This window comes from Sorex araneus, chromosome 2, assembly GCF_027595985.1.
Source record: "Sorex araneus isolate mSorAra2 chromosome 2, mSorAra2.pri, whole genome shotgun sequence".
NCBI lineage: Eukaryota > Metazoa > Chordata > Mammalia > Eulipotyphla > Soricidae > Sorex > Sorex araneus.
This window is the reverse complement of record NC_073303.1, coordinates 39,919,131-39,943,456: the sequence shown is the minus strand read 5'-3', so window position 1 is coordinate 39,943,456 and position 24,326 is coordinate 39,919,131. Positions and strand designations below refer to the sequence as shown.

Genomic DNA, 24,326 nt, shown 5'->3' with positions numbered 1-24,326 from the left:
CGTTTAAGCTTTCTCTACTTGTGGTTTATTTACATTTTGCCACTTTCTATTTCCTCCTATAGGCTCGGGTGAAACTGTATTAGTGTTATGTAACAGTATTTCAAAATTTCACTGTGCCTGTGGCTTTATCTCTCCCTTGAACCCATGTCCCTGAAAAAGAAACACGACATATCCAAAAAGGAAAGCGCTGGGGGAGTCCTGGGGAGAGCGCGGCGTGTGCCCTAAAGCCGCGAGCACGCTGGCCAGAGCAGGGCAGGTCCGCGGTGGCCCGCGACCCCCGGCGAGCAGCCGGGTGGCACTAGGCAAGGTCCCGCGCGGGTCACTCGATGCCAGGGAGGGCTCCAAGGTCCTTACAGATAACGCGATTCAAAACTCCAAAGCCAGCAGCGCTCCGTGCCCAGCAAGCGCTCCGGAGAGCGGGTGGGCCGTCTTCCACCGCTGGCTCAGGCGCCCCTAAATCACACCCGGCGCCAGGAGCACGTCCCCCGCCCCCCCCGGCACACAGCTGCACCCCGCGGCCCCCTCCTCATCCATTGTTGACGCCCCAAGACCCGGCTGCCCCCCGGGGCCCCGCACCTTCCGCGCTGACCTTCGGGGACAGGGCAGGGCCCCTGAGCGGGGTCGGGGCCGCAGGTCTGTCATGAGGGTGGGGGGCACACACGCCTCTGGCTTTGCTTTACGGACTCGGCGGGGGGGAGGCGGCGAGGGCCGCGAGACGGCGAGGCCCGGGGGGCAGCGGCCACTGCGCCCCGGATCCACCCGGCGGACCCAGAAAACAACCGGCCTCTCCCCGCCCCTGTCCCCCTGCCCCCCGCCCCCGGGCCTTTCATCCTTCCGCCCGCGTCCCCGCACTCCGAGCCTCCCGCCGCAGACATGGGGGGGGGGGGGGCGGGCAGGTCCGGGCGACCCCGCGCAGCCCGCGGCCGGGCGCGGACCCCGAGCCGACCCCGCCGGCCGCGCCCCTCCCCGATAACGCACCTGCGGCCCCGCCCCCGGCCGGACGCCGAGGCCCCCGAGGCGCAGGCCCCTTCCCTTCCCCCCATCCCGCCCACCCCCCGCACTCCGCCGCCGAGCAGCCGCCGCGCTCCACGGCCGCCCCGAAATCTAAAGGGGTCGGTCTCCGGCACCACAACCGAATGGCTGCACCTCCCTGGCCGGCTGCGCAGCGCGCCCATTGGTCCCTCCCCCCCCGCCGCCGCCGCCATTGGCTGCTGCCCGGAGGCTCTCGGCGCTGATTGGCGAAGGTGGCCGCCGCTCGCGCGCGGGCCGCAGCTCCCGCCTCCGAGCCGATCAGGTTAGTGTGCGCCGCGGGTGCTGGGGGCTCGAGAACCGAGCGGAGCTGGTTGAGCCTCCAAAGTCCTAAACGCGCGGCCGTGGGCCCGGGGCTTATTGACCGAATTCCGCCGGCGCGGGGGCCTCTGCAGGGAGCGCGCGATGGAGATGGACAAGCGGATCCATTTAGAGCTGCGGAACAGGACGCCCTCTGATGTGAGCATTCGCCAAAAATATCTCCGTCGGTCCATTCTCCGACTTTGTGTGTGTCCGTGTGCGTCGGGGGGAGGCACTTTCTGGAGGGGGCGCCGGGAGGGGTGGGTCTGGGGGGGCCGGAGCGCGGAGGGATCGCGGGGCTGGGGGCTCGCGGTGCCGCCCGAGCCTGCTCGGCCCCGCCGCCGCTGCCCTTGCTGTGTGACTACCTGTGCGTGTGCTCCCGCGTGCGCGAGTGGGGAGTGAGCGTGCGGGTGTGCACCCACGGGGCCGGCGGGCGCACGCGTCCGGGCGCGGGGCAGCGGCCGCGGGGGCCCGGGGAGCGCGCTGCCCCCGCGACTCGGTCGAGAGGAGGACAAGGTTCCACAACAAAAAAAATAGGGGGGGTTCTGTTTTATGGATGAACCCCTCCCGCGCCGCCCCCTCCCTTTCCCCCGCTCCCCTCGCCCGCTCGCTCTAGCACACACACATACACACACACACACACACACACGCACACACACACATACACACACACACACAATAAGTTTTGGGCTCCGCGAGTCCGGTTTAGTTTCTGATAAATGTGGGCCGCGGCCGGGGGCGGGGGGCACGCGTGGGGAGGGGGCTGCAGCGCAGCGGGGAATGGCTGGAGTTTAAAGTGCGTCTTCATTTCTTTGCAGTGATGAGGCGAGAGACGGGGGAGCCATATTTGTAACTTTGTAGTGTTCGTGAACGCGCCCTTTCTCTCCTCCCTCCCTTCCTCTCCTCCCTTCCTCTCCTCTCTCTCCCTCACTCTTTCCACCCCACCTTCGGGCCAGATGCTGCTGTTCCTTCCTTTCCTTGCGAAGGGAGGATAAATTGGAAGAAGGGGTGGAGGGGGGGGAGGCTTTCGAACGTGCAGAGGCATAGCTTCTGCCCGCGCCTCCCCGCCGCCTGCGATCGCTAAGTGCAAGTTATCCAAAGGCTGCGTCCCGGTCCCCCCGGCGCGTGCTCCGCGCGGCCTCCCGGAGATGCCAGCCTGCGAGCGCGGTCCCTGGCCACCCCCCACCCCCGACCCCCCCAAGCATGCACCCCGGCCCAGCTGCCTCCGGGGCCCCTCGGCGGCCACCCGGCGCCCGACTAACCGGTGGGCACGGGAAACTTTGTCCGGACGCGGGCTGCCCAGGCGGCGCCCGCCGAGGGTCCGGCGGGGCGCAGACGGATGCGACCCGGGCGCACGCAGCTCGGGATGGAGTCCGGCCGCGCGTCGTCATGGACCGGGTCGCGGCGGGCGCGACGGGCGCAACTTGCAGGCGGCCAAGTGGGGGGACCCCGCGGGTGCTGCTCGACGCCCGCGGTCCTTCCCCACCCTCTCGCTTTCCCACCGGGTTCTCTGCGAGTTGGTGGCTCCGCGCAGGAGACCCCGCGCCCGGGCGGACTCGCCGGCCGGGTGGAGCCGGGCGCGGGCGGCGGAGCCCAGCTTCGGCCTCGCCGGGCCGGGGGGCTGCGGAGTTGGCGAGTTCGGGCAGCGCCCGCGCACTGACCTGCCGCCCCTCTGGCCCGCCCGAGCCCCCGGGAAGGCAGGGCCTCGCCTCCCCGGGGCTCGAGTTCCTCCCCCGAACCCGAGCGAGACTTTCTGAAAACAAGATCCTTTCTGTGGCGCCCCCCACCCGCTCCCACCGTCACGCAGCTGCGGGGCCGGCGACGTGCCGGGCCTGATGGCGCGCGGGGCGGGGAGGGGGTGGCGCAGGGCGGGGAGGGGGTGCCCGCCGCCTTGGGCTAGACTTTTCTGCGAGCCCGTCGGAGCGTGGCCCCCGGGGGCCCGCGCGGGCTTGGGGGAGGGTGGCGATCTTCCCGCGGACTTTCCGGAACCCCGGGCCGCGGGGGGGGAAGGGGTCGCGGCGGGTGGGTGTGGAGGCGCGCGGGGCCGGGCGAGCCCCGTCCACACCGCCGGCCAACGGGGAGCGAGCCTGAAAGCGGGTCGAACCGGCTCTTTAAACTTCCCCGAGTGTGTGCTGGGGGAGGGGAGCGCGGCGCGCCGAACCGGGAGCGATTTCTCACGCTGCGCCCCCTCGCCTGCCCCGGCCCGGAGGCGGGGTGGGGCGCGGCGGGGGCGGCCGGCCACTTCGGGCGCGTTTGGGGAGGACGGGCGCGGGGAGAGCGAGCTAATGAGGGACAAAAGGGGTGGGGGAGGAGGACCTGGGTGGCGTGTTGTCTTCCCCCCGCGCCCCCGGGCCACACGGCGCCCGCGGAGCGCCCTCTGGCCCCCGCCCGGCCGCGCGCCCACCCCGCGGGGGCCCCCACGACACCCACCTGGGGAGCGGCTCCCGGCTCGGATCCGGGGGCTGGCGGCCACGCCGCGACGCCGAACTAGGACGAGCAGCCATGTTCCCCGCATCCGGCCCTCCCCTCCCCCACGGCGCGGGCGCGGGGCTCCGCGGGCGGCCGCCGCGTCCCTGCGGCTCGGGCCGGGGTCGGGGGCCGGGGGCCGGGGGCCGGGCCGGGGCCGGGCGGGGGGCGCCGCCGCCGGGGCGCGGGGGCCGAGCCGGCTCCGCGCGGCCCCCGGGCTCGGCGAGCGAGCGCGGGGCTCGAGGGGGGTCGTATTGGTGAATGGGGTCACAGTTTCGGCCGCCAGGGCCGCCCCGGGTCGCGCTCGAGGGGCGCCCGGGCGTCCCCGGGGCGCAGGGGCGGCCGCGCGGCTCTGCCCGCCCGTGGCACGACTGCCGGGCGCCAGGCTGCCATTTTGTCACCGTGGCTGTTGTCGCTGCAGGGGAGGGGGCGGGCGGGAGCGCAGCCTTGCGCCATCACCCCGCGGGGCCCGGGCGTGCAGGCGGCGGGGAGCCGGCCCCGGGGGACCCCCTCGCCCCCGAATTGCGTGCGGGCTCCCCTGGCCGTGCCCCGTGGGCGCGGGCGGCCCGAAGCGTGGCCGGGAGGGCGCCCGGCGCGGTCCATCCCCCACCGGGCCCGGCTCCCACCGCGCGCCCTCCCCCCCGCGGCAATGCAGGCCCGCGGGACCCCGCGCCGGGGGCTGCGGGCGTGCCGGGGGGCGCGTGGGCATCCACGGGAGGGTGCTTCTGCGGGCTGGGGGCGCTGCAGACCGGCGGCCCCGGCGAAGCGCGGGACAGCGGCCGCCCAGCCCGGGAGGGACCGCGGCTGGTGCGTTGGGAAACGCCCTCGGTCGGGGCTGGGCCCTCCGGGAAGGTAGGTCGTGCGCTCCGTGGGTCCGGGCCCCCGCGCCCGCTCAGCCCCACGCCCGTGCGGGCTTGCCTCGGGCCGCGCCGGGGTTAAGCGGAACCCTCACTGAAGAAGAGGCCGATGGGTTTGATTTTTTTTTTTTTTAAGTAGATGTCTTTCTGCGTCTTTCTCCGTGCAGATCCCAGGCACCGAGCCACCGGCATCCCTGGGACTTAAATAAACAACCACGCACCCCCGAGGTTCCCGTTGAAAGCTGGTCAAACTCTGGTCTGCACAGGAACCAGCTTTTGTGGCCGTGCCCGCCAAGGGCTGCCCAGCCAGCCAGGTTTAACTTTGACCTTTGGAATACATCGCCTGATGTTTTCCAGCCTGACTTACTGCCTAATTGGGTTCAAGTAGCTTGATATTAAACTCCAGTTTATGCAAGGCTCCCGGGGACCCACGGCAGCCGGGACAGTCACGCTTGTGACGACTGTTCTGCCGGGTCTCCTGCTGCAGACCGGCTGGGCTTTGCACTTGGAAAGGCGGGTTCTGGAGCGCAGGGACCGTGGCTGCGACCAGTGAGCTAGCTGCGGGTTGCCTCGGTGACCTCTGCCCGGTAGTCACCTTACCTCTTTGAATGTGGGTTTCCACACCTGTAAAACGGGAATAATAATCCTGTGTAATGAGTAAGTGACAAAACTGGCTTGATCTGGCCCTGGGGTGCCCTGTGTCTAGATAATAGCGTTATTCTCCCAGAGAGGTTGGGGTGTGATGAGCGACTCAACCGCCCAGAGTAACAGAAACAATACTATCAGCCGCTGTTGGGCAGACAGCGCCCTCTCGGTGCCTGGCAGAGTGGGGGGGGGGGGGGATCACAGAGACCAGTTAAGTCAGCCCCTCCATGGCGGTGAGGTGGAGGCTCTGTGATTATCCTCGGGTTCCATCGAGGCGGTGGAGGCGGAAGAAGTTTGCTCCCCCGTTTGCTCCCCAGCCGGTGCCCCCCCCCCAGGAGCCCCTGTTTGTCACATCCCAGGGGACAGCTGTTTTCTTCTCCCTTTGAAGTGCTGCCGGCTGATGAGTCTGGGGGTGGGGGAGGGACTGAGTGACTCCTAATCTCCTGGCTGAAGACTCTGAGAAGGCTGACCGAGTAGTTCAGGCTCAGAGGACTTGTCGTTTGCACTGGAGAGTTTGCGAACCATCACGGGTCGCTCTCCCCCTACGTTGGCTATTTGGGTTTGCGGGAGACACATGCTAGGTAACAAGAGGACAGACAGAAGCCCCTCCAGGCACCGGGTGGTTTGTGTGGGATCCTGCATGGAATGCCGTAGCTCCTTGGGAGGGAGGTGGGGGCGTACCCCGAGTCAGGCTCCACTTCCTGCCCGCCAGCCTGCCCCCTGGCCCTGCACTTTCCAAATTTATTTCCTGCCATGCTAGGGAGTGGACCCTAGGCCTCATACAGGCAGGACAAACACTGTCACTCAGCTATATTCCTGGGCCCCCTTTTCATTTTTTATTAGTCTTATCAATTGCCACAAACCGGAACCAGATGGCTCTGGCCGAACTCCCAGGATGAAGTATCCTGGTAACACCTGTGGGTCGTCTCTTAATCCCCAGCCGCTCCTTGAGCCTAAGCCGGGCCAGTGTCCTTCCTCCCTCCGGTCAGGGTGAGTCTTGGCGCCTAGACGCAGTGGGCAGGATTCTCCCTCGTGGAAACTAGGGGCCTCTGCAGGGGACAGTAGGGCTCGGAGAGCCAGGTCCCAGCTGTTCACCTGACAGGCATGAAAAATGCCAAATGCTGGCTCCTCAGAGCCCTGGGCATTGGTGGCATACCAGAGTGGACAGTTTCCTATTGCACTTTCTGGAATGATCTACGAATTTGTGCATCAAAACATTGCAGTCAGTTTGAGATAGAAAACTTTGAACCCTAAAGTGAAATGTCCCCTGTTCCTCCCCCTGAACTCCCTGAATTCAGAGAATTTTCCTTGTCTTAGGTCTTTGTGATAGAGAAGTTGTCCTTCAGTATTTTAATTTTTATCAATAAAAGGACTGGAAATCTGTTTTCTGTTCTGAGAATCAGTCTTGTCTCTAGGTACTGTGTACCAGAAGAAAGTCTGGTAATCCTGCTTTTACAGATTTACAAAGGGTTCTGGGATCTGGACCTATTTTGCCAGTAAAAATACTTTGTTAGGTGTGGAACAGACCCGCCCATTCCTGGACAAGTTTTCCTAATGGAAGCTGACCTAGGAATCTGAAATCTTCCTAGGGCAGTAAATTATCGGGGCTGGGAGATGAAAGTTTTGTCTTTCATCTCCTTGTATGCATCAGGCCCCAATCTCCTCCCTGGCACCACACGCCCCCTGAGCAGTCGGGCGTGGCCCCGGGGGTGTCTGCACCACTTGGTTGCCAGGCTGAATGTATCCATGAGGTGAGCTCCCAAACTCTCCTGGGGAGACTCCGACCAAGGGGAATAAATAGCGCCTGGTTCGGGATTGACTGCTCTTTCTGCCACCGACAGCCCTGTGTGGACAGCCGTGACACCTTGCCTTGCACACTCAGGCTGTTTCATGCCGTCTCTACATATCTAGTGGCTAACTGGCTCCTGTGAAATCTCACATGTCTTTCCCAGAGCTGGAGGGAAGGCACCGTGAGAGCGCTGGGCTCCGGGGCCCGTGGAGGGAGGCTGCTGTCGAACCCGCTGAGCTGAAATCACTGGAGACCACAGATAGTCTTGGAATCTGCTCCGGGCCCACCACCCCTCTACTGTGTGTGTTCCCAGGGGAATCGGCCAGCTGCAAAGGAGCACTAGCCAGAAGGTCAAACCTAGTAGCCTATGCTGTCCCTTTTTTTAATTTTTCTTTTCTTTCATTTTATTTTTGCTCTTTGGGTCACACCCAGCGATGCACAGGGGTTACTCCTGGCTCTGCACTCAAGAATTATTCCAGGTGGTGCTCAGGGGACCATATGGGATGCTGGGAATCAAACCTGGGTCGGCTTCGTGCAAGGCAAACGCCCTACCCACTGTGCTATCACTCCAGCCCCCAATTTTTAATTAATTTTGAAGGGGTGGGGGGGTGGGACCACACCTGGCAGTGTTCAGGTCTCACTCCTGGCTCTGTGCTCAGGGATCACTCCTGGCTATACTCAGGGGACCACATGGGATACCAGGGATCAAACCCAGGTCTGCTACATGCCAGGCAAGCGCTCTACCTACTGTACCTACCCAACCCTGACTTTTAGAGGCCCCCCCACCCCCACACCACCATCGCACCCAGTGGTATGATCCAGTCGCCCCGTGGTGGTGGTGGTGGGTGCCCACTGACAGCACTGCCCGAGCCTGTTGCACCTAAGCAAATTCTAGAGAAGAAATGGTGATGAGATGGACCAGATTGAGGGGACTAGGTCAGCCCAAGGGGACCAGTCCCTGTCCCGGTGACTTCCGGTCACTTACAGGATAGCCAGTCACAGACCGAGTCCCCTCCTTTGGCTGCTGCTTGCCACCCACCTTCTGAGTTCTGACCTGGCCACTCCCGCTGTCCATTCTTCCAGCCTGCACCCACCCCACGGCCCGCGTCCCCTGCCCCGTTTCTGTTAGCTGTGTCTGTCATTGACCTGAAGTTCAATCATGCAGGACGTCATGAACACCCCGCGGGGATGTTTTTCCATTCGAGAGGTGGAGGCTGAGCGTGGCAGGGCTGCAGGGTGGCTTAGGCCTCGTTCTCCCCAACTTCACAGGGCAGTGCTGGACCCCGAGGGCCCGGCTCATGCCTGGAAGCAGCCCCCTTTATAGGATCACCGGGTCTGTCCACCAGAGGAGGCTTTACTTCGTCACCCCAGCCCTGCCCTGCCACGCCAGCAGGCCACACCCGCAGTCTCCAGAGCTTCCCTGAGTTTGCTGTCAGAGCTTGCCCCATCACTGCTGCCTGGTGCTGGCCCTGCTCCTCAGCCCCCCGTTCCTGCCCCTGTGCCAGAAAGAGCAGGTAGCGCCTTGCTCCAGGCTGCAGATCTAAAAGATCAGCTTACTCTGCTATCACTTACGCTCCCCAGGATTAAAGCCATGGCTGGCTTTCCCAGACAAATTTGCCTTTGGAGATTCGGTTTGGTGAGTAAATTGTCAGAGAACTATTAAAGACTCGGTGCTGTTCTCAGCTTTCCTATGAACGAACTTGGGTAGGGGTAAGGCCTCTTTGGGCCTCGAGCTCCTCTGCTCTAAAATGGGGGTGTTGACGCCGAAGGACACTTGAAACCATGGTTGCAAGACCACCGGAGCCCCCCTTGCCAGTAGCCCTAAAGTCTCGCCACGTTCTGGGGTGGGTGCTGCGGCTTCCAGTGGGTTTCTCTTCGTCTGGTAGGACATACATACGGTTCTCCGTGCTGTCTGAGCGTCCTGCTCATCTCCGGGTGTGATCATGGTTCGACCTGGTCCCGGAGCCTTTGCTAGAAGCTGGCGGTGAGAGTCCCTGCTAGGTTCCAGGGCAGCGTTTTGGAGTACAAGTCTCAATGTGTCATTTTACTTTTAACATTGAAACATTGTTTTAGGCACCATGATTTTCACGGTGCTCACAGCTTACTCCTGGCTCTGCATCAGTGATCATTCCTGTGGGACTTGTGGGACCACATGGGGTGCTGGCACGTGAACCTGGGGCAGCCACATGCAAGGCACGTGCCCTCCCACTGACTGTTATTTTTCCCAGCCCCTTGACTACACTTCTGAAAATCTTCCTCCCTCCCTCCCTCCTTCCTCCTTCCTTCCTTCCTTCCTTCCTTCCTTCCTTCCTTCCTTCCTTCCTTCCTTCCTTCCTTCCTTCCTTCCTTCCTTCCTTCCTTCTTCCCTCCCTCCCTCTCTCCTTTCCTCCCTTCTTCCTTCCTTCCTTCCTTCCTTCCTTCCTTCCTTCCTTCCTTCCTCCTTCCTTCCTTCCTTCCTTCCTCTTCCCTCCCTCCTTCCTTCCTTCCTTCCTTTCTTCTTTCTTTCTTTCTTCTTCTTTCTTTCTTTCTTTCTTTCTTTCTTTCTTCTTTCTTTCTTCTTTCTTTCTCTCTTTCTTTCTCTTTCTTTCTTTCTTTCTTCTTCTTTCTTTCTTTCTTTCTTTCTTTCTTTCTTTCTTTCTTTCTTTCTTCTTCTTTCTTTCTTTCCTCTCCTTCCCTCCCTCCCTCCCTCCCTTCTTTCTTTCCTCCCTCCTTTCTCTTTCTTTCTTTCTTTCTCTTTCTTTCTTTCTTTCTTTCTTTCTTTCTTTCTTTCTTTCTTTCTTTCTTTCTTTCTTTCTTTCTTCTTCTCCTTCCTCTCTCTCCTTCTCTCCCTCCCTTCTTTCTTTCCTCCCCCTCCCTCCTTTCTTTCTTTCTTTCTTTCTTTCTTTCTTTCTTTCTTTCTTTCTTTCTTTCTTTCTTTCTTTCTTTCTTTCTTTCTTCTCTCTCTCTCTTTCTTTTTCTCCTTCCTCTCTCCTTCCCTCCCTCCCTCCCTCCCTTCTTTCTTTCCTCCCTCTTTCTTTCTTTCTTTCTTTCTTCTTTCTTTCTTTCTTTCTTTCTTTCTTTCTTTCTTTCTTTCTTTCTTTCTTTCTTTCTTTCCTTCCTTCCTTCCTTCCTTCCTTCCTTCCTTCCTTCTTTTCTTTCTTTCTTTCTTTCTTTCTTTCTTTCTTTCTTTCTTTCTTTCTTTCTTTCTTTCTTTCTCTCTCTTTCTCTTTCTCTTCTTTCCTTTCTCCTTCCTTCCTTCCTTCCTTCCTTCCTTCTTCCTTCCTTCCTTCTTCCTTCTTCTTCCTTCCTTCCTTCCTTCCTTCCTCCTTCTCTTCCTTCTTTCTTCCTCCCTTTCAAGTATTTAGTTTTGATCAAACATATGTGGGGATTGATCCCAGGACCTTCCGTGTGAGGTATATGTTCAGCTAGTGCGCCACTCAAGCTCCCAAGTTTACAGTTAAGGAAACGGGGCTGGAGCAGGCGTACGGTGGGTAGGGGTTTCACCTTGCACGTAGCTGAGTTCAACCCCCAGCACCCCTTATGGGCCCCTGAACTTGCCAGGAGTAATCCCTGATCACAATAGGGTGTGGCCCCAAATCCCAAACCTGATGACAACAGGAAGAAACTAATATTAGATCTCTCAATTTTTCCTTAGGCTTTTGAATGGGATTTAAAAAAATGATTAGGGAGTGGTTTTTTTTGGGGGGGGAGGGGAGACCAGAGATGGCTAAGGAAGAAGCCTTTGGTTTTCCTTTGAAATACAGAAGTGGTATCTTTAAACGTGGGGGGGAGTGTACGAACTAGAGCGGAGGCTTTTAAGCTTTTCTATCTCAACCGTAAGAGATAAGTTTCCATCACTCGCCGGTGTGTAAACGTATATGTAAAAACCCCGCCTATCTTGCTTCCTTATTGCGTGTGAAATACTTTTCATTAAAAGCAAACAAAACACTGGAGAAAGACTTTGGGCCAAGGAGTGATGATGGCTCAGAGTGACACTGGCTCAGAGTGCTGGGGCTGCCTCCTGGCGAGTGGTGCCAGGCCCCCCCCTCGACCTCCCCCTCCCCCAAATAAGACTGTGACTGTGCATTGATTACTTGTGCATGCCGGGAGGCGTGAGGAGCTGGGCACTGTCTGGGCTTTGGCTTGAGCTGGGCTGTGCTGTCCTGAGCTCCGGGAGCTGCAGGCGGCCCTCGCCTCTGGGAAGCTCGGATTTACCGTCGGCTAAGTTGGACTCTAGCTTCTAACCTCTGTTCCCAGGGAGACCAACGGGCCAGTTACGGGGCTCAGCAGAACAGTGACGAGAGAGTTGAGCGTGCGCAGAGGGCCGCTGCGAGAGGCGCCTCTGCACGACCTTCCAGTGGGGAGGGGCTCCGGGAGCTGCTTTCAGGCCCTCTTGCGTGGGGCCCACGTGCCCGCCCTGGCCCCCTGCAGCTCTTATCCAGCCCAGCCGTCCTGGGGTTGACGGATCACCCCCAGGTCCCATCCCCCCGGGTGCCTTTCGGCTTCCTGCCCCGCCAGGGCGCCCGGCCAGGCCTTACCCGCTCCCCCTGGGAGCTGGGCGCTGGTGGGGGCCTCCGGGCTGGCCCATCTTTGAGCCGTGAGGGGACCCCTGGTCGGAGAGTGGGTTTGGCTTCTGCTCCCCCCCCCCAGCCGGGGGTGCGTGAGCCGTGACCTTCACTTCCCACCATGGCACGTGGACCAGTGCCCACACCTCCAGTGGCCCCCTGTGCCCGTCCGACTTGCTCGTCACTGTTCTGCCGAGCCTCCTAAGTGGCCTGCAGGACGGCGCAGTGTCTCGTTGGAAAGAGGTAGACGCCGGAGAGGCCACCTTACCCGATGGTCAGTCTGGTCTCTGTAGGGGGCGAGGGCGGCCTGGGGCTCAGCACCACGGGTCCCAGGATCGTCTGCCGGAGTGATGCCCGCGTGGCCTCCTTTGCGCGTGCCCACAGCAGCCATCCCCGCTCTGCGGGCCACCCAGCTCACCCCCCGCCCCCCCGTCCCCGCCAAGCGCCTGCCTCCCCCTCACCATCTCAAAAGGGGGTCTTCCACACGCAGGGTGTGCGAGGGCTGGTCCCCTGCTCCTCCCTCCCTCCTGCCACCTGACGTTCCCGCCGCAGACGTGTCGCCCGCCTGGCTCTTCCCTCTCACGGGCAGACACCTCCTTGCACGTCCGACCCGCTCTCGCCTCCACCCTCCTCCCCTGCTTTACTTCCTAAGCAGCTCCTGTCTCCTCAGCCCGAGCTGTCTTCATTCCCAAATTCTCAGCAGCTGAACGCGCATCATTGACTTGCAGGAACCGGGGTTCCCTCCACCCCGCCCCTTTTTCAAGTCCTGAGTCCTTGGCTTGCCCCCTGACCTCCCTGTGTCCCTCTTGAAGCTGAACGACCCTCTGCAGCCAGGGCAGGGAGCGTGTCCCCAAAGCCCTCACCTGAGCCTGACCAGGAAGGTGTGAAACCAGAGTGTCACCAGAGTGACCTTTGCCAGCCCTGGTGTCGCGAGCGCCTTCACGGTGCTCCCGCTGGTCACAACACCGCCGAGTGCTCTGGGGGTCTGGCTTGGCTCAGCACGGCACTGGCCCGTGGCGGGCATCCTGGTGGCACTCGGTGACGACCTGCTCTGTCCCCTCACTGCCCTCTGTTGGAGAAGCCAGCCCCGGGCCACGGCAGCAGCGAGGGGGTTGATGCCCGTGGCTGTCCCGGGTGTTGGTTGGGGGCTTCGCTTCAGGTGGGTCATTTGCACTGTCTCGGCCCCGCGGCATTCCGAGCTTTCTGATTCTCACATCCCACCGGAACCCCCGCCCCTAGCGTGTCTGTGCTGTGCTCCGGGCTTCTTCCTGCTCTGTATGTTGTGTATGAGCCTCGTGAGGCATCACCACAGGACCCATTTCAAGGATAAACTCGAAGATAAACCCCCCCTTTTTTTTTTTTTTTTTTTGCTTTTTGGGTCACACCTGGTGATGCACAGGGGTTACTCCTGACTCTACACTCAGGAATCACCCCTGGCAGTGCTCAGAGGACCATATGGGAGGCTGGGAATCGAACCCAGGTCAGTCGAGTGCTGTGCTATTGTTCCAGCCCAAAAAACCCAGGTATTTTTTCCTGCACCTCAGCGGCTTTTTGGGGCCACCCTCTAGAGACGTCAGCTGGGTGCAGCCTTCGCCTGCAGGAGGCCTGGCTTTGATCCCCAGCACCACGGCGGGGGGGGGGGAGCCCTGAATCTGGGGTACCCCAGAGAAAGAGTCCACTGCCTGATGAGCTGCTGTTCGGTCATGGACGCCCAGAGAGTGGGAGCGGGACCGCGACTGCGGTGGGGAAGGTGCTCGCCTTAGTGTAACCGACCCACCACCGCCAGGTCCCCCTACTCCCACCAGGAGTAGGCCCTGAGCACAGAGCCAGGAGTAAGCCCTGAGCACTGCAGGGTGTGGTGAGCCCCTTCCCCCCCCACACACACACCAAGAGAGAAAAGAGAAGAAAGATCCATACCCTTGCAAGTACCCTTTCCGAGCCTCCCCGGGAAACCAGCACACCCAGCGTCTGCTGTGCGCGTGCCCAGTGCTGCCCGGTTCGGCTGCTGACCGCACCCCTGAATGCCGCCTTCGTGACTGCTTGGGCCAAGGCCGCCCGTCCCGCAGATGGCCACCCCCGCTGTGCTTCCCTGCCCCAAACCTGTGTCCCTGTGTCTGGGGAAGGGCGGGGGGCGGGGGTTGTCCAGGCGTCAGGAGATGCTGACAGCTTCAGAGCACCTTGGGGCGGTGTGGGGGTGGCACGTCCCAGTGGGGGGCAGAGGGTCACCAGGTGGGGGTTCAGGAGGAAGACCCAGGAGTGGGGGCCTGGGCTCTGTCCTGGCTCCAGCTTGCTCCCCTGTTCTTCACAGTTGGGGTCCTTCGCTTACTTGCCTGCCGGGATGGATTCCCCGAGCCCATCTGTGGGGGCCTTTCAGAAGCAGGGCCAGGCCTGGGGCACAGAGCCCCCAGGGCCGCACTGTGAAATGGCACCCCCTGGCCGCAGTGGCTGGGGTAAAGTGAAGGTGTGTGCCAGGCCTGATGGCCAGGACCCCCTGAAAGATGGACTTGAAGGTACTGTTGTCATGGGAGCAGCACCCCCCCCCCCCAAGTCCTCACTGGGTGCCTGAGCTCCTGGGTGGAGGTGCAGTTTTGGGGAACTGTGTCTGTCCTTAAAGCTGCAGGCCAGGGCGACGCCCGCTAGAGGCAGAGCCTGTTTCCCGTGCTGGGGGCGGGGCTGGAGTGGCCCTGTTCAGGCCGGCCCTGTCCACCGGCCCTGTCCCCCGGCCCTGTCCGCCGGCCCTTCCTGGAGCAGTTGCTCTACCCCTTGCCACTCCCGCTGCCCCGCCCGGCTCTATCTCTCATTCCAGCAGTTCCTGGAGGATCCCTCCTCCCTGGAAGGAAGGGAGCCGGCTCTGTCCTCCCCAGATGCCAGCCAGTAGCCCCCGGGGGGGGGTGTCTCGGCGTCCCCTCAGGCAGGAAGACCCACTGTGGACACTGGAGGCCTGCTACAGGCTTGGGTGGTGACACGTGGTCCCCAGCCGGTAGAAAGCGCCGTCTGTGCTGCCACTGGGCCTGTTTCCCGCAGAGGCCTCACACCCCCCTCAACTCCCTAACCCGAGATGAGGGAGCCAGGATGTGGCCCGCCAGAGGGGCTGCCCACGTGCTTTAGGGTCTTTGGCTCCGAGAATGCACCTGTGTGCGTGACCCCGTTCCTCCGTCCCCTCAGACTATCAAGTGAGCATGGGGCTGGTTTGGATGCGCATCAGTCTGTCTGTCTGTCCGTCTGCGTAGTTGTCTGCCCGACGTGGAGTCCGTGACGGGCTCTAGCAGTGCTGGGGTGCTGCTGACATGGAGAGCCCCTCTCCCAGGCCTGCAGGGCACATGCCCAGCGCGGCGAGATGGCCAGAGAGGGTCAGATGCGGAGCTCACAGTGCTCCTCTGAGTTGGGCCAAAGGCCCCGGTCAGCTGGGTCTGCACAGTGGAACGAGCGGGGTCCACTGTGCCCACCCCCGAACCAGGTTGTCGCCAGGCGGTGTGCCCTGCTCGCCTCTGGTATTTGGGGTTGGGCTGGGTTTGGAGGAAGGTGGGGAAGGATGGTGGGGTCACACCCGACTTCTTGAGGGGGCTGCTTCTGGCTCTGTGCTTGGGAGTGACACTAGCGCTTGGGACATGTGCCGGGCTGGCCGCTTGCAAGGCCAGCACCTTCCTGAGTTTTCATTTTTTTGCTGCTCGATGTCCACGCCTGGCTGTGCTCCTTGCTCCTGACCACGGGGGCACCTCAGGCTGTTGAGGATCAGAAAGGTCGGGCCGCTGGCAGGCCCCTGAGCCCTGTGCTCCCTCTCGGCCCCCGGAGGCTGGCTTTGGGCAGCACCGGCCACCCTGTGTCTGACGCCAGCTAGAGTCAGGAGGCTGCGCAGGGGACCTCGGTGGGCACTTACTGACCGGGGGGTGCTGGGCCCTGTTGGCACTGTGGCTCAGCAGCGAGTCAGACAAGCCCCATCATTGCTGTGACCCCCCCACCTGGGCTGCTCTCCCGTGACGGGGGGGCGGGGGGCTCTCCATCAGCCCACCATGGTGCCGGGTGCTCGGTTCCTTGGAGATCACTGTATCACTGTCGTCCCTTTGCTCATCAATTTGCTTGAGCGGGCACCAGTAACGTTTCCATTGTGAGACTTGTTACTGTTTTTGGCATATCAAATATGCCACAGGGAGCTTGCCGGGCTCTGCCATGTGGGCGGGATACTCTCAGTAGCTTGCTGGGCTCTCTGAGAGGGATGGAGGAATTGAACCCGGGTCGGCCGCGTGCAAGGCAAACGCCCTACCCACTGTGCTATTGCTTAGCTTCTTGGAGATAGCATGGGCTAACCGAGCAGGTGATCCAGAATAGTCTCTAATGAGGCCACTTAGAACAGGCTCTCGAGTAACCTTCATGGCACCAGAACTGTAGACTCTTTGGACCAGGTTGCCGATGAATAAGCTGCAACTGCATGAGGGTAATAGGCAAGTTCTTTTTGTTTTGTTTCGTTTGGGGGCACATGCCTGCAGTGCTCAGTGGTTACTCCTGGCTCTGCACTCAGGAATTTTTCCTGATGGTGGGGATCAAACCCGGGTCAGCTGCTTGCAAGGCAAACACCCTTCCCGCTGTACTATTGCTCTGGCCTCCCTCCCTCCCTCCCCCTCCCTCTCTGTTTTGTGGTGTGTGTGTGTGTATGTGTGTGTGTGTGTGTGTGTGTGTGTGTGAGAGAGAGAGAGAGAGAGAGAGAGAGAGAGAGAGAGAGAAGGACATTTTTGTTGATTAAAATTGCTTAGATAGGTGTGAGAAGTGGAATATTGGGTTCAAACCTGTGGAAAACAGTATAGCGAGCCCTCGGTAAACTTAGAACTGAGCTGCCATATGATCCAAGTCCCACTTTGGGGCATTTAACCCCCAGGACTTTAAAACATTCATTCCAAAGGATGTGTGCACACCAGTATTTATTGCAGTACTTAGTATGATAGCCAAGATACGGAATCAGCCCTTGTCCACGCCAGATGAATGGACCATGAAGACGCAGAGTACTCACACAATGGAATGCTGTGTGGCTTCAAGGAATGATGAAATCACGCAGTTTGCTGCCACCTGGTTGGAACTGGAAGATAGGTTGAGTGAAGTTAGCCAGAAGAAGAAAGACAAACACTGATCTGTGCTAACCAGAGTCACTGGACAAGGAAGTATAGTGTAGTAAAGGGGATACCTGGATAGCCCCTGACCCCAGAGCTTAGGAAGGAGAAAGGGAAGGAAGGAATCAAGGGGAGAAGGGAGAAGATAAGAACGGGAAGTAATGTGGGGACAGGGTCTGGCTTCGGTCACACTGGCGGGTGTGGGAGAGCGGTGTGGTCAGGTACCCAAAGCACAGACTCGGCCGCACTGACAACGTCAGATCTAACTGCAACCACTGGACTTTGTAAAGTGCCTGTCGGGGGCAGCAGGGACAGTGGGGGGGAGTTGACACGGGTGGTGGGATTGGTGTTGAATTATTACATGCATAAAACTGCTATCAACAACGTTGTAAATCACGGTTCTTTAAGTCATAAGTTTTTGATAGCACAGTGGGGAGGGCGTTTGCCTTGCACGCGGCTGACCCAGGTTCGATTCCTCCATCCCTGTTGGAGAGCCCGGCAAGCTACCGAGAGTATCCCGCACACATGGCAGAGCCTGGCAAGCTCCCCATGCGTATTTGATATGCCAAAAACAGTAACAGTAACAAGTCTCACAATGGAGACGTTACTGGTGCCCGCTTGAGCAAATCGATGAGCAACGGGACGACAGTGCTAAGAGAAAGAATTGTGTGAGAGGAGAGAGGGGAAATGTGTTCAAGAAAGAACACAGGCTTACTTCCAGGTGGAAGTAAGCAAAGCTGACCAGTAACTAGTACGTGTACCAGGGAGAGCACGGGCTCCAAGAGCACGCCCCAAGCCAGTTGCTGAGGAGACTGGTGGGAGTGACGGAAGATACCCAAGGCCTGGCGCCCTGACCCCTGCAGCGACTACGGCCCAATCTAGGGCTTGTCGAGAGCCCGGTGATCACTGGGGATTTTGTTTCTTTTCTCCTCCCTTCCTCCCTCCCTCCCTCCGTCCCTCCCTCCCTCCTCCCTCCCTTCCTCCTTCCTTCCTTCCTTCCTTCCTTCCTTCCTTCCTTCCTTCCTTCCTTCCTTCCTTCCTTCCTTCCTCCCTCCCTCCCTCCCTCCCTCCTCTCCTTCCCCCTCCCTCCTTCCTTCCTTCCTTCCTTCCTTCCTTCCTTCCTTCCTTCCTTCCTTCCTTCCTTCCTTCCTTCCTTCCTTCCTTCCTTCCTTCCTTCCTTTCTCCCTCCCTCTCTTCCTTTCCCTCCCTCCCTCTCCTTTTTCTTTCTTTCTTTCTTTCTTTCTTTCTTTCTTTCTTTCTTTCTTTCTTTCTTTCTTTCTTTCTTTCTTTCTTTCTTTCTTTCTTTCTTTCTTTCTTTCTTTCTTTCTTTCTTTCTTTCTTTCTTTCTTTCTTTCTTTCTTTCTTTCTTTCTTTCTTTCTTTCTTTCTTTCTTTCTTTCTTTCTTTCTTTCTTTCTTTCTTTCTTTCTTTCTTTCTTTCTCTTTCTTTCTTTCTTTCTTTCTTTCTTTCTTTCTTTCTTTCTTTCTTTCTTTCTTTCTTTCTTTCTTTCTTTCTCCCTCTCTTCCTCTCTTTTTCTTTCTCTTCCTCTGTTTTTGGACCACACCCAGTGATACTCGGGCCCACTCCTGACTCTGCACTCAGGAATCACTCCTGGCAGTGTCGGGGTACCATTTGGGATACCAGGGATTGAAGTCAAGTTGGCCGTGTGCAGGGCGAGTGCCCTCCCTGCTGTACTGTCTCTCTGGCCCATCTCATGTCTGTTGTGCTTTCTGGGAACACTGCTGTTGCTTTCAGGGCCTCCCTTCCTAGGGTCTTGGTGGGTCTCTGGGGGGCCAAGGAGACGCTGCTGAGGTTCAAACCGAAGCTGGTGAGGCAGTGAAGGGAGCAGCCCCCCATTAAGTCAGAGGTCACAAACCCAGACACCGTGCACCTCCGCAGGCCCTGGAGGAGGCTCGGTTGTCTGGCAGCTGTTCTGAGAGACACGGGTGTCCTGTGTGGGTTTCAGCAGGGGCTTCTAGCAAGCAAGACTGGGCGGGTTAGCCTGTGAGGAGGTGCTCCTCACTAATAACGGGCACTGGACAGGCCGATGCCCACTGCTCCTCTCTGAGTGTCCAAGGCGGGCGTTGGGAAGTGGGTGTTGGCCACACTCGGTGGTGCTCGGGGACCATATGGGATTCCGGGTAAAGAGCCTTGGCTGGCTGCGTGCAAGGTGGGCAGGTGCCCTCGCCGCTGTGCCGTCACTCGGCCCCGGAGATTCCTCCTGTGAGGAGACGTTAAGCAGAAACGTGCGTTTCTATGTGCTTAGTTTGTTTCCCGTCTTGGCCATCACTCGCTAGGCAGCCTTTTCTTCATCTCTGCAGAAAGGCTACAAAGTGAATGAGGTTTTTTCCCAGTTGGGTGGGTCAAGGTGGGGTGGGAGCGCGTGTGCGGAGACGCGTAAGGTCTCCGTTGACTTCACAGAGCGAGTGGGCCTGTCTGCTCGGGCCCCGGGGCCCGGTGAGGGTGTGGGCTTCTGCGGCTACTGCCTGCTGCCTTGTGGGGCTGGTGTGGGGTGATTCCAGCTTCCCGGCTAATAAACGGGGCCACTGCAAGAGTGACATGTGCCACTTCATCTGTGTCATAAAGTCACAGCGGAAGACTGGAAGCAGCCCAGAGACCTCGTCTCTCAGGGGCTCGTTTAATGAGAAGACGGTGTCGCCACACACGAAACACAGCAGAGGTGAGAAACAAGAGTCGGTTTGAAGGAGAAGGGAGAAAAAGACAATTTTGAGTTGGCTTCTGTATGTGTCAAGAAGCCCGAGGAGGGTCCCCAAGGGGATGTTTCTCTGAGTAGGAGGAGGACAGGATGAGAGAGGAGAATGGACTGGGTGCCCATGAACTTGTTTGGTTTTGAAACTGTGAGTTACTTATTTTAAAAACGAGGGGGGGAAAGGCTCAAGTGACGGGAGCAGCCGTTGTGCCCGGCCCCAGGCACGACCCCATCCTTCCACATCACGGTTTGAGCGTGCTTGTCTGCCGGGCATCGGTCCACATCCTTGGCTTCTCTGTGTGCAGGGAGGGTGGTGTGTTGTGGTGTAGTACAGCAGGGAGGGCGCTTGCCTTGCATGCAGCCGGCCTGGGTTCGATCCCCGGCCTCCCATCCCTGAGCCTGCCAGGGGCGATGCCTGAGAATAGAGCCAGGAGTAACCCCTGAGCATCACGAGGGGTGACTCAAAGACAGCAAGAGCCCAGTGCGGTGGTGGAACTGAACCGCCTTTGTGGTCTTTCCCACGGGAACAGCCCCTTCAAACACAGTGGCTGGCCTCGGACCCGCCTGGGCTGCCGGAGAAAGGTGGGGTGCTGTAGCAAACACAGCCTGCAGGATTCACCCCCACCCCCTGAAGTCTGTTTCCCCGAGAAAGTTTGCTTTCCCAAAAGTGACGGACGTTTCAGGGAAGAGAGATTATTCTAGAGCATTCTAGCACAGGGTTGCAACCGAATAGAAGGAAAACACTGGTAGAATGTTTCCCTGGGTTATTTTTGATGCTTTCAGTTCAGCAAACATTTAGTAAAAGCTCAGTGTGGGGCAGGGGCTGGAGCAGTAGTACAGCAGATTGGGTGCTTGCCTTGCATCCCATCCCCGAGCCCCCCAGGAGTGATGTCTGAGAGCAGAGCCAGGTGTGACCCCCCCAAAAAACAGCAGGAGCTAAGTGCCAGGCGGTGTGAGAAACCAGAGCGACCTGGTCTCTGCCGTGGGGGCGGTGTTGGGCCGGGGGCTGCGGGGGGAGACCCCTCCCCGGCTCTGCAGGACGGAGTCTGGCTCACTGGCTGGTCCCGCGGAGCCCTGGGGCTGGCTGGACTCGGCTTTTCCTCGCTTCACAGACCAGGCTCTGGAGTGCGGCGACTCCCCCGAAGCTCCACTGTTGTCCTGTGAGGAGCTGTGGAGACAGCCCGGCTGTGTGTGGCGTCAGGCACCCCTGGGTTCGAGGCGTGCGCCTCTTCTACCTGCAGACAGCTGGTGCCTCGCCGCAGTCACGCGCCTCCCTTCCTTCCAGGAGGCCCACGGGGTTGTGCAGATGGTCTTGCCTCGTGTCCAGACACTTCTGTTTCCCTTTGCCTGTGACTTCCCACTGCCCTGTCCAGTGTGTGCATGTATGTGTACATGTGTGTGCACGTATGTGTGTGTGCATGTACATGCGTGTGTGTGTAGAAACAGGCCCCATCCCTGTTGTCATGCCACCACTTTCTTGCTTTTCCTCCTCCGCCAGTTCTCTTGACACCTGTCATCCTGGCCGTCTGCCCCCTCCCCACTCCCCAGTGGCCCAAGCTCAGTGGCCGTTCAGGGGGAGTCAGTCTGGCTGTTCCGGCCTCCCAGAAGTCTCCCCCTTTTGGATCCCCGCTGCGTGCACGTCTGGAACAGAGCCCCCTTCCCCCCACTTGGTCCCTCTCCCCTTTGCAGCCTGAATTTCTGTTCATGGACGCACGTGAGTGGTGGTCACTGGGCCCCTCCTTGCCTGTTCCCTGCTCCATCTCACACCCTGCCCCAGTCTGTCAGACAATGTGTAAACGCCGACGAGCAAGGCAGCGTGTCTGTGGCCCCCACAGGAATGCCGCTTTGGGGGGGACTCACAGCAGCGTGCGCGCACGTGTGTGCGTGAGCATATGCATGCGTGTATGTGTGAGAGGAGCCCAGGTCGAATGTGTGGGCCCCGCCTGCAGTTTTCCTTGACTTGGAGCATTCTCCGAGCGGGTCCCCAGGGCAGCTTCTGGTGTGGGGTGGGAGGCTCCAGGGCCCCTCCCAGGCGCAGCCCTGATGCTGCGGGCCGCGCCCCCCCAGAGCTCTCCCGAGATGCTTCTGGGGAGATGCACGTGCCCCCCCAGATGCCTGAAGGTCGCGCCCCATTGTTCAGGCCCTCTTCTGAGGCCAGTGTCCAGTTGCCCTGTAGAACCGGGGGGCCAGAGAGCCCGCCTGAAGACCCTGCCCGGGAAATGGGGCCGTCCCGCTTGCTTTTGTGCCGAGCCCCCGGCCCTCCCTCCCTGACTCCTGAGGAGCACGAAAGGCGTTTTGGGTGGCGTTTGTGCATTTTGAGATGAGAACCGCAGGCCAGTTGCGGTGCTCAAACCCGAGAAGGTGGAGCCGCGGGGCAGAGGCCAGACCCACAGGGACGGGCCCTCGCGGGCTCCCTGCAGCCCCCGCCCACGCTCCCCGCCCCTGCCCGTGCTGTCCATGTCCATGGTCCACGCCTGGGCTCAGCATCCTCTGTGTCTTCCCCTCCCCCACTGTGACGTGACCATAAACACTCCTTCGACTCCGGGGGCGGCTGGGCTGGTGGCTTCTGCTGAGTGGCCCTGGCTGGCTGCTGTGTCCCGTGGCCTTGGGGAACAGAGACGGCAAGGTTGTCTCCTGTTTCTGCTCAGATCAGCTCCCAGGGCTTTGTGCCTGTGTCTGCCCTGGCTGGGGCGGCTGTCATTTCGGCAGTGGCGGCCAGATTGGGGGGGGGACGGATCAGGCCCGGCTCCTTTGCTAACGGCCGTTCCCCCTTCTGCTTCCTCCTACTTCTGGTGGTTCCTTCGGGCTCTCGGTTCTCCTCAGTTGGGCTGAGGTGGTCCTGCCGGCCCGGAGGTCTCAGGAGCATGTCAGACTCCTCCCCTCCGCAGTAAGGTCATCACGGTACTCGGCTGCCTCTGAGTCTTAGGTGACACGATGGGGTCTGCTTCCCAGACGAACGTTTTTGGGGGAGGGGCCCACACCCAGCCCTGCGCAGGGCTGACTCCTGGTTCTGTGCTCAGGGACCCCTGCTGGTGGTGCTCGAGGGCCACCTGGGGTTCTGGGGATCCATTCTGGGTTGGCCACTTGCCAAGCCCCGGGCCACTTGGTAACATTTTCTGTTGTCGTCCCCCATGGGCCATGGGAAGTAAGCCCAGCCTCACTGGCTCTCCGGGGGGTTCGCAGAGGGGTCCCAGCCGGGCTGAAAGCTCCAAATACGACTTCAGGATCCACCCTGTCGAGCCAGCAGGGTGAGGGACGGGAAACCAGCTTCCCAGGTTTGCTCCGGAGTGGGACCGCGCTCTCCCCGGAGGGGACTCACAGCTTCTCCGGGACCTGGGAGGCGCGTGGGGGCCAGGGCGGCCGCACCTGTGCCTGTTTAGTCCCTGGGTGCTGTCCGAGCTATGCCACCCTCCCCCCCCCACCCCTGCCTTCTCCCCTGGTCGAGTGACCTGTTCTGGCTTGGCCCGAGCGGCTCTTTAGGGACACTCAGCCCAGCTGGGCAGCGTGGGAGCTCTGGGGGTGGTACGGGGAAGAGGGAGGGTGTGTGTATGTGTGTGTGTGTGTGTGTGTGTGTGTGTGTGCAGTGTGGGAGCTCTGGGGGTGGTACGGGGAAGAGGGAGGGTGTGTGTATGTGTGTGTGTGTGTGTGCAGTGTGGGAGCTCTGGGGGTGGTACGGGGAAGAGGGTGTGTGTGTGCATGTGTGTGCAGCGTGGGAGCTCTGGGGGTGGTATGGGGAAGAGGGTGTGTGTGTGTATCTCTGTGTGTGTGTGAGCGCAGCGTGGGAGCTCTGGGGGTGGTACGGGGAAGAGGGTGTGTGTGTGTGTGTGTGTGTGTGCGCGCGTGCAGCGTGGGAGCTCTGGGGTGGTATGGGGAAGAGGGTGTGTGTGTGTGTCTCTGTGTGTGTCTCTGTGTGTGTGTGAGCGCAGCGTGGGAGCTCTGGGGGTGGTACGGGGAAGAGGGAGGGTGTGTGTGTGTGTCTGTGTGTGTGTGTGCAGCGTGGGAGCTCTGGGGGTGGTATGGGGAAGAGGGTGTGTGTGTGTGTGCGTGTTAGTTGAGGCTGTGGTCAGCACTCTGAGCGGGTTGGGGTTGGGACCCTGGGCTTGTGGCTGTGAAAGGCTTTTCGACGGGAATGGGGGGAGGGGACCCTCGGAGCAGCGGCGCGGAGCTTATGGCGCCCTCTGCTGTCTGGACCTTCTCCAGCCTCCTGAGTGGGGTGGGGAGGGGCAGCGGGTGTGGTCAGTGGGCTGGGTGAGGACCCTGGGGGGTGCTCAGCAGTTGGGTGGAGCCGGCCCCCCGCCCCGCAGCACCCAGCACCCATGTCTCGGGCTGTTGGTCCTGGGAGTCGGACGAGCCGGGAGATTGCCAGATCCTTGCTCGGTGCCCGGCCCCCTCCCAGCGCCCTGGCCGGCACAGGCCCCACGGTGGGATGGACTGTGGCTCCAGGGTGGTCTGCGGAGAGAGGGTCCTCACGGCCTCGTGCCTGGGTTGGGGTGCACAGCACTCACCGCGGGGCTCCTGGCCCTGGGCCCTCACTGACCGTGCTCCCCAGTTCCGCTCTATCGTCCCTGCACCCCTGAAGGTGGCTCAGCGGGCTGGCAGACATCCAGTTGGGGAAGCCCTTGTCCCTCACCCCCGCACTTCCCCCCCCCCCCCAGGGTGCCGAGGCGCCTCCTTTCTGCTCCCTGATGCCCACAGCTCTGTACCGGCTCTCAGTGCTCCTCAGTCACAGTGGGTGAGGGTGAAGGGTTGGCAATCAGGGGAGGCTTCCTGCAGGAGGAGGAGACGAAAAGTGCTTGAAGTGGAATGGAAACTAGAACAGCGGCGAGGGGAGGGATGGGAGAAGGGGGCCGGAGCCGCGGCCGCCTGTGCGCTGAGCAGGCACCCAGGC

General features: G+C 60.6%; 2 protein-coding genes across 5 annotated transcripts in view; one reads left to right on the top strand and one right to left on the bottom strand.

Moving 5' to 3' along the window:
- The window catches only part of SPESP1 (sperm equatorial segment protein 1), a 113,971-nt gene extending 110,047 nt beyond the window's left edge, over positions 1–3,924 (bottom strand). For 2 of the 3 annotated variants that reach the window (XR_008628455.1, XR_008628456.1), the window contains exon 1: positions 3,760–3,924. The gene's annotated coding sequence lies outside the window, so the exon portion shown is untranslated. The remainder of the gene's footprint in view (positions 1–3,759) is intronic. The other variant, XM_055125360.1, reaches the window with a different exon arrangement.
- Positions 1,298–24,326, top strand: part of ANP32A (acidic nuclear phosphoprotein 32 family member A) — a 36,913-nt gene continuing 13,884 nt past the window's right edge. Inside the window, exon 1 of one of the 2 annotated variants that reach the window (XM_055125358.1) lies at positions 1,298–1,488. In XM_055125358.1, the coding sequence (XP_054981333.1) occupies positions 1,435–1,488 (54 nt within the window). In that variant the 5' untranslated portion in view covers positions 1,298–1,434. Of the gene's footprint in view, positions 1,489–4,041; positions 4,648–24,326 lie in introns of those variants that run through there. The other variant, XM_055125357.1, reaches the window with a different exon arrangement.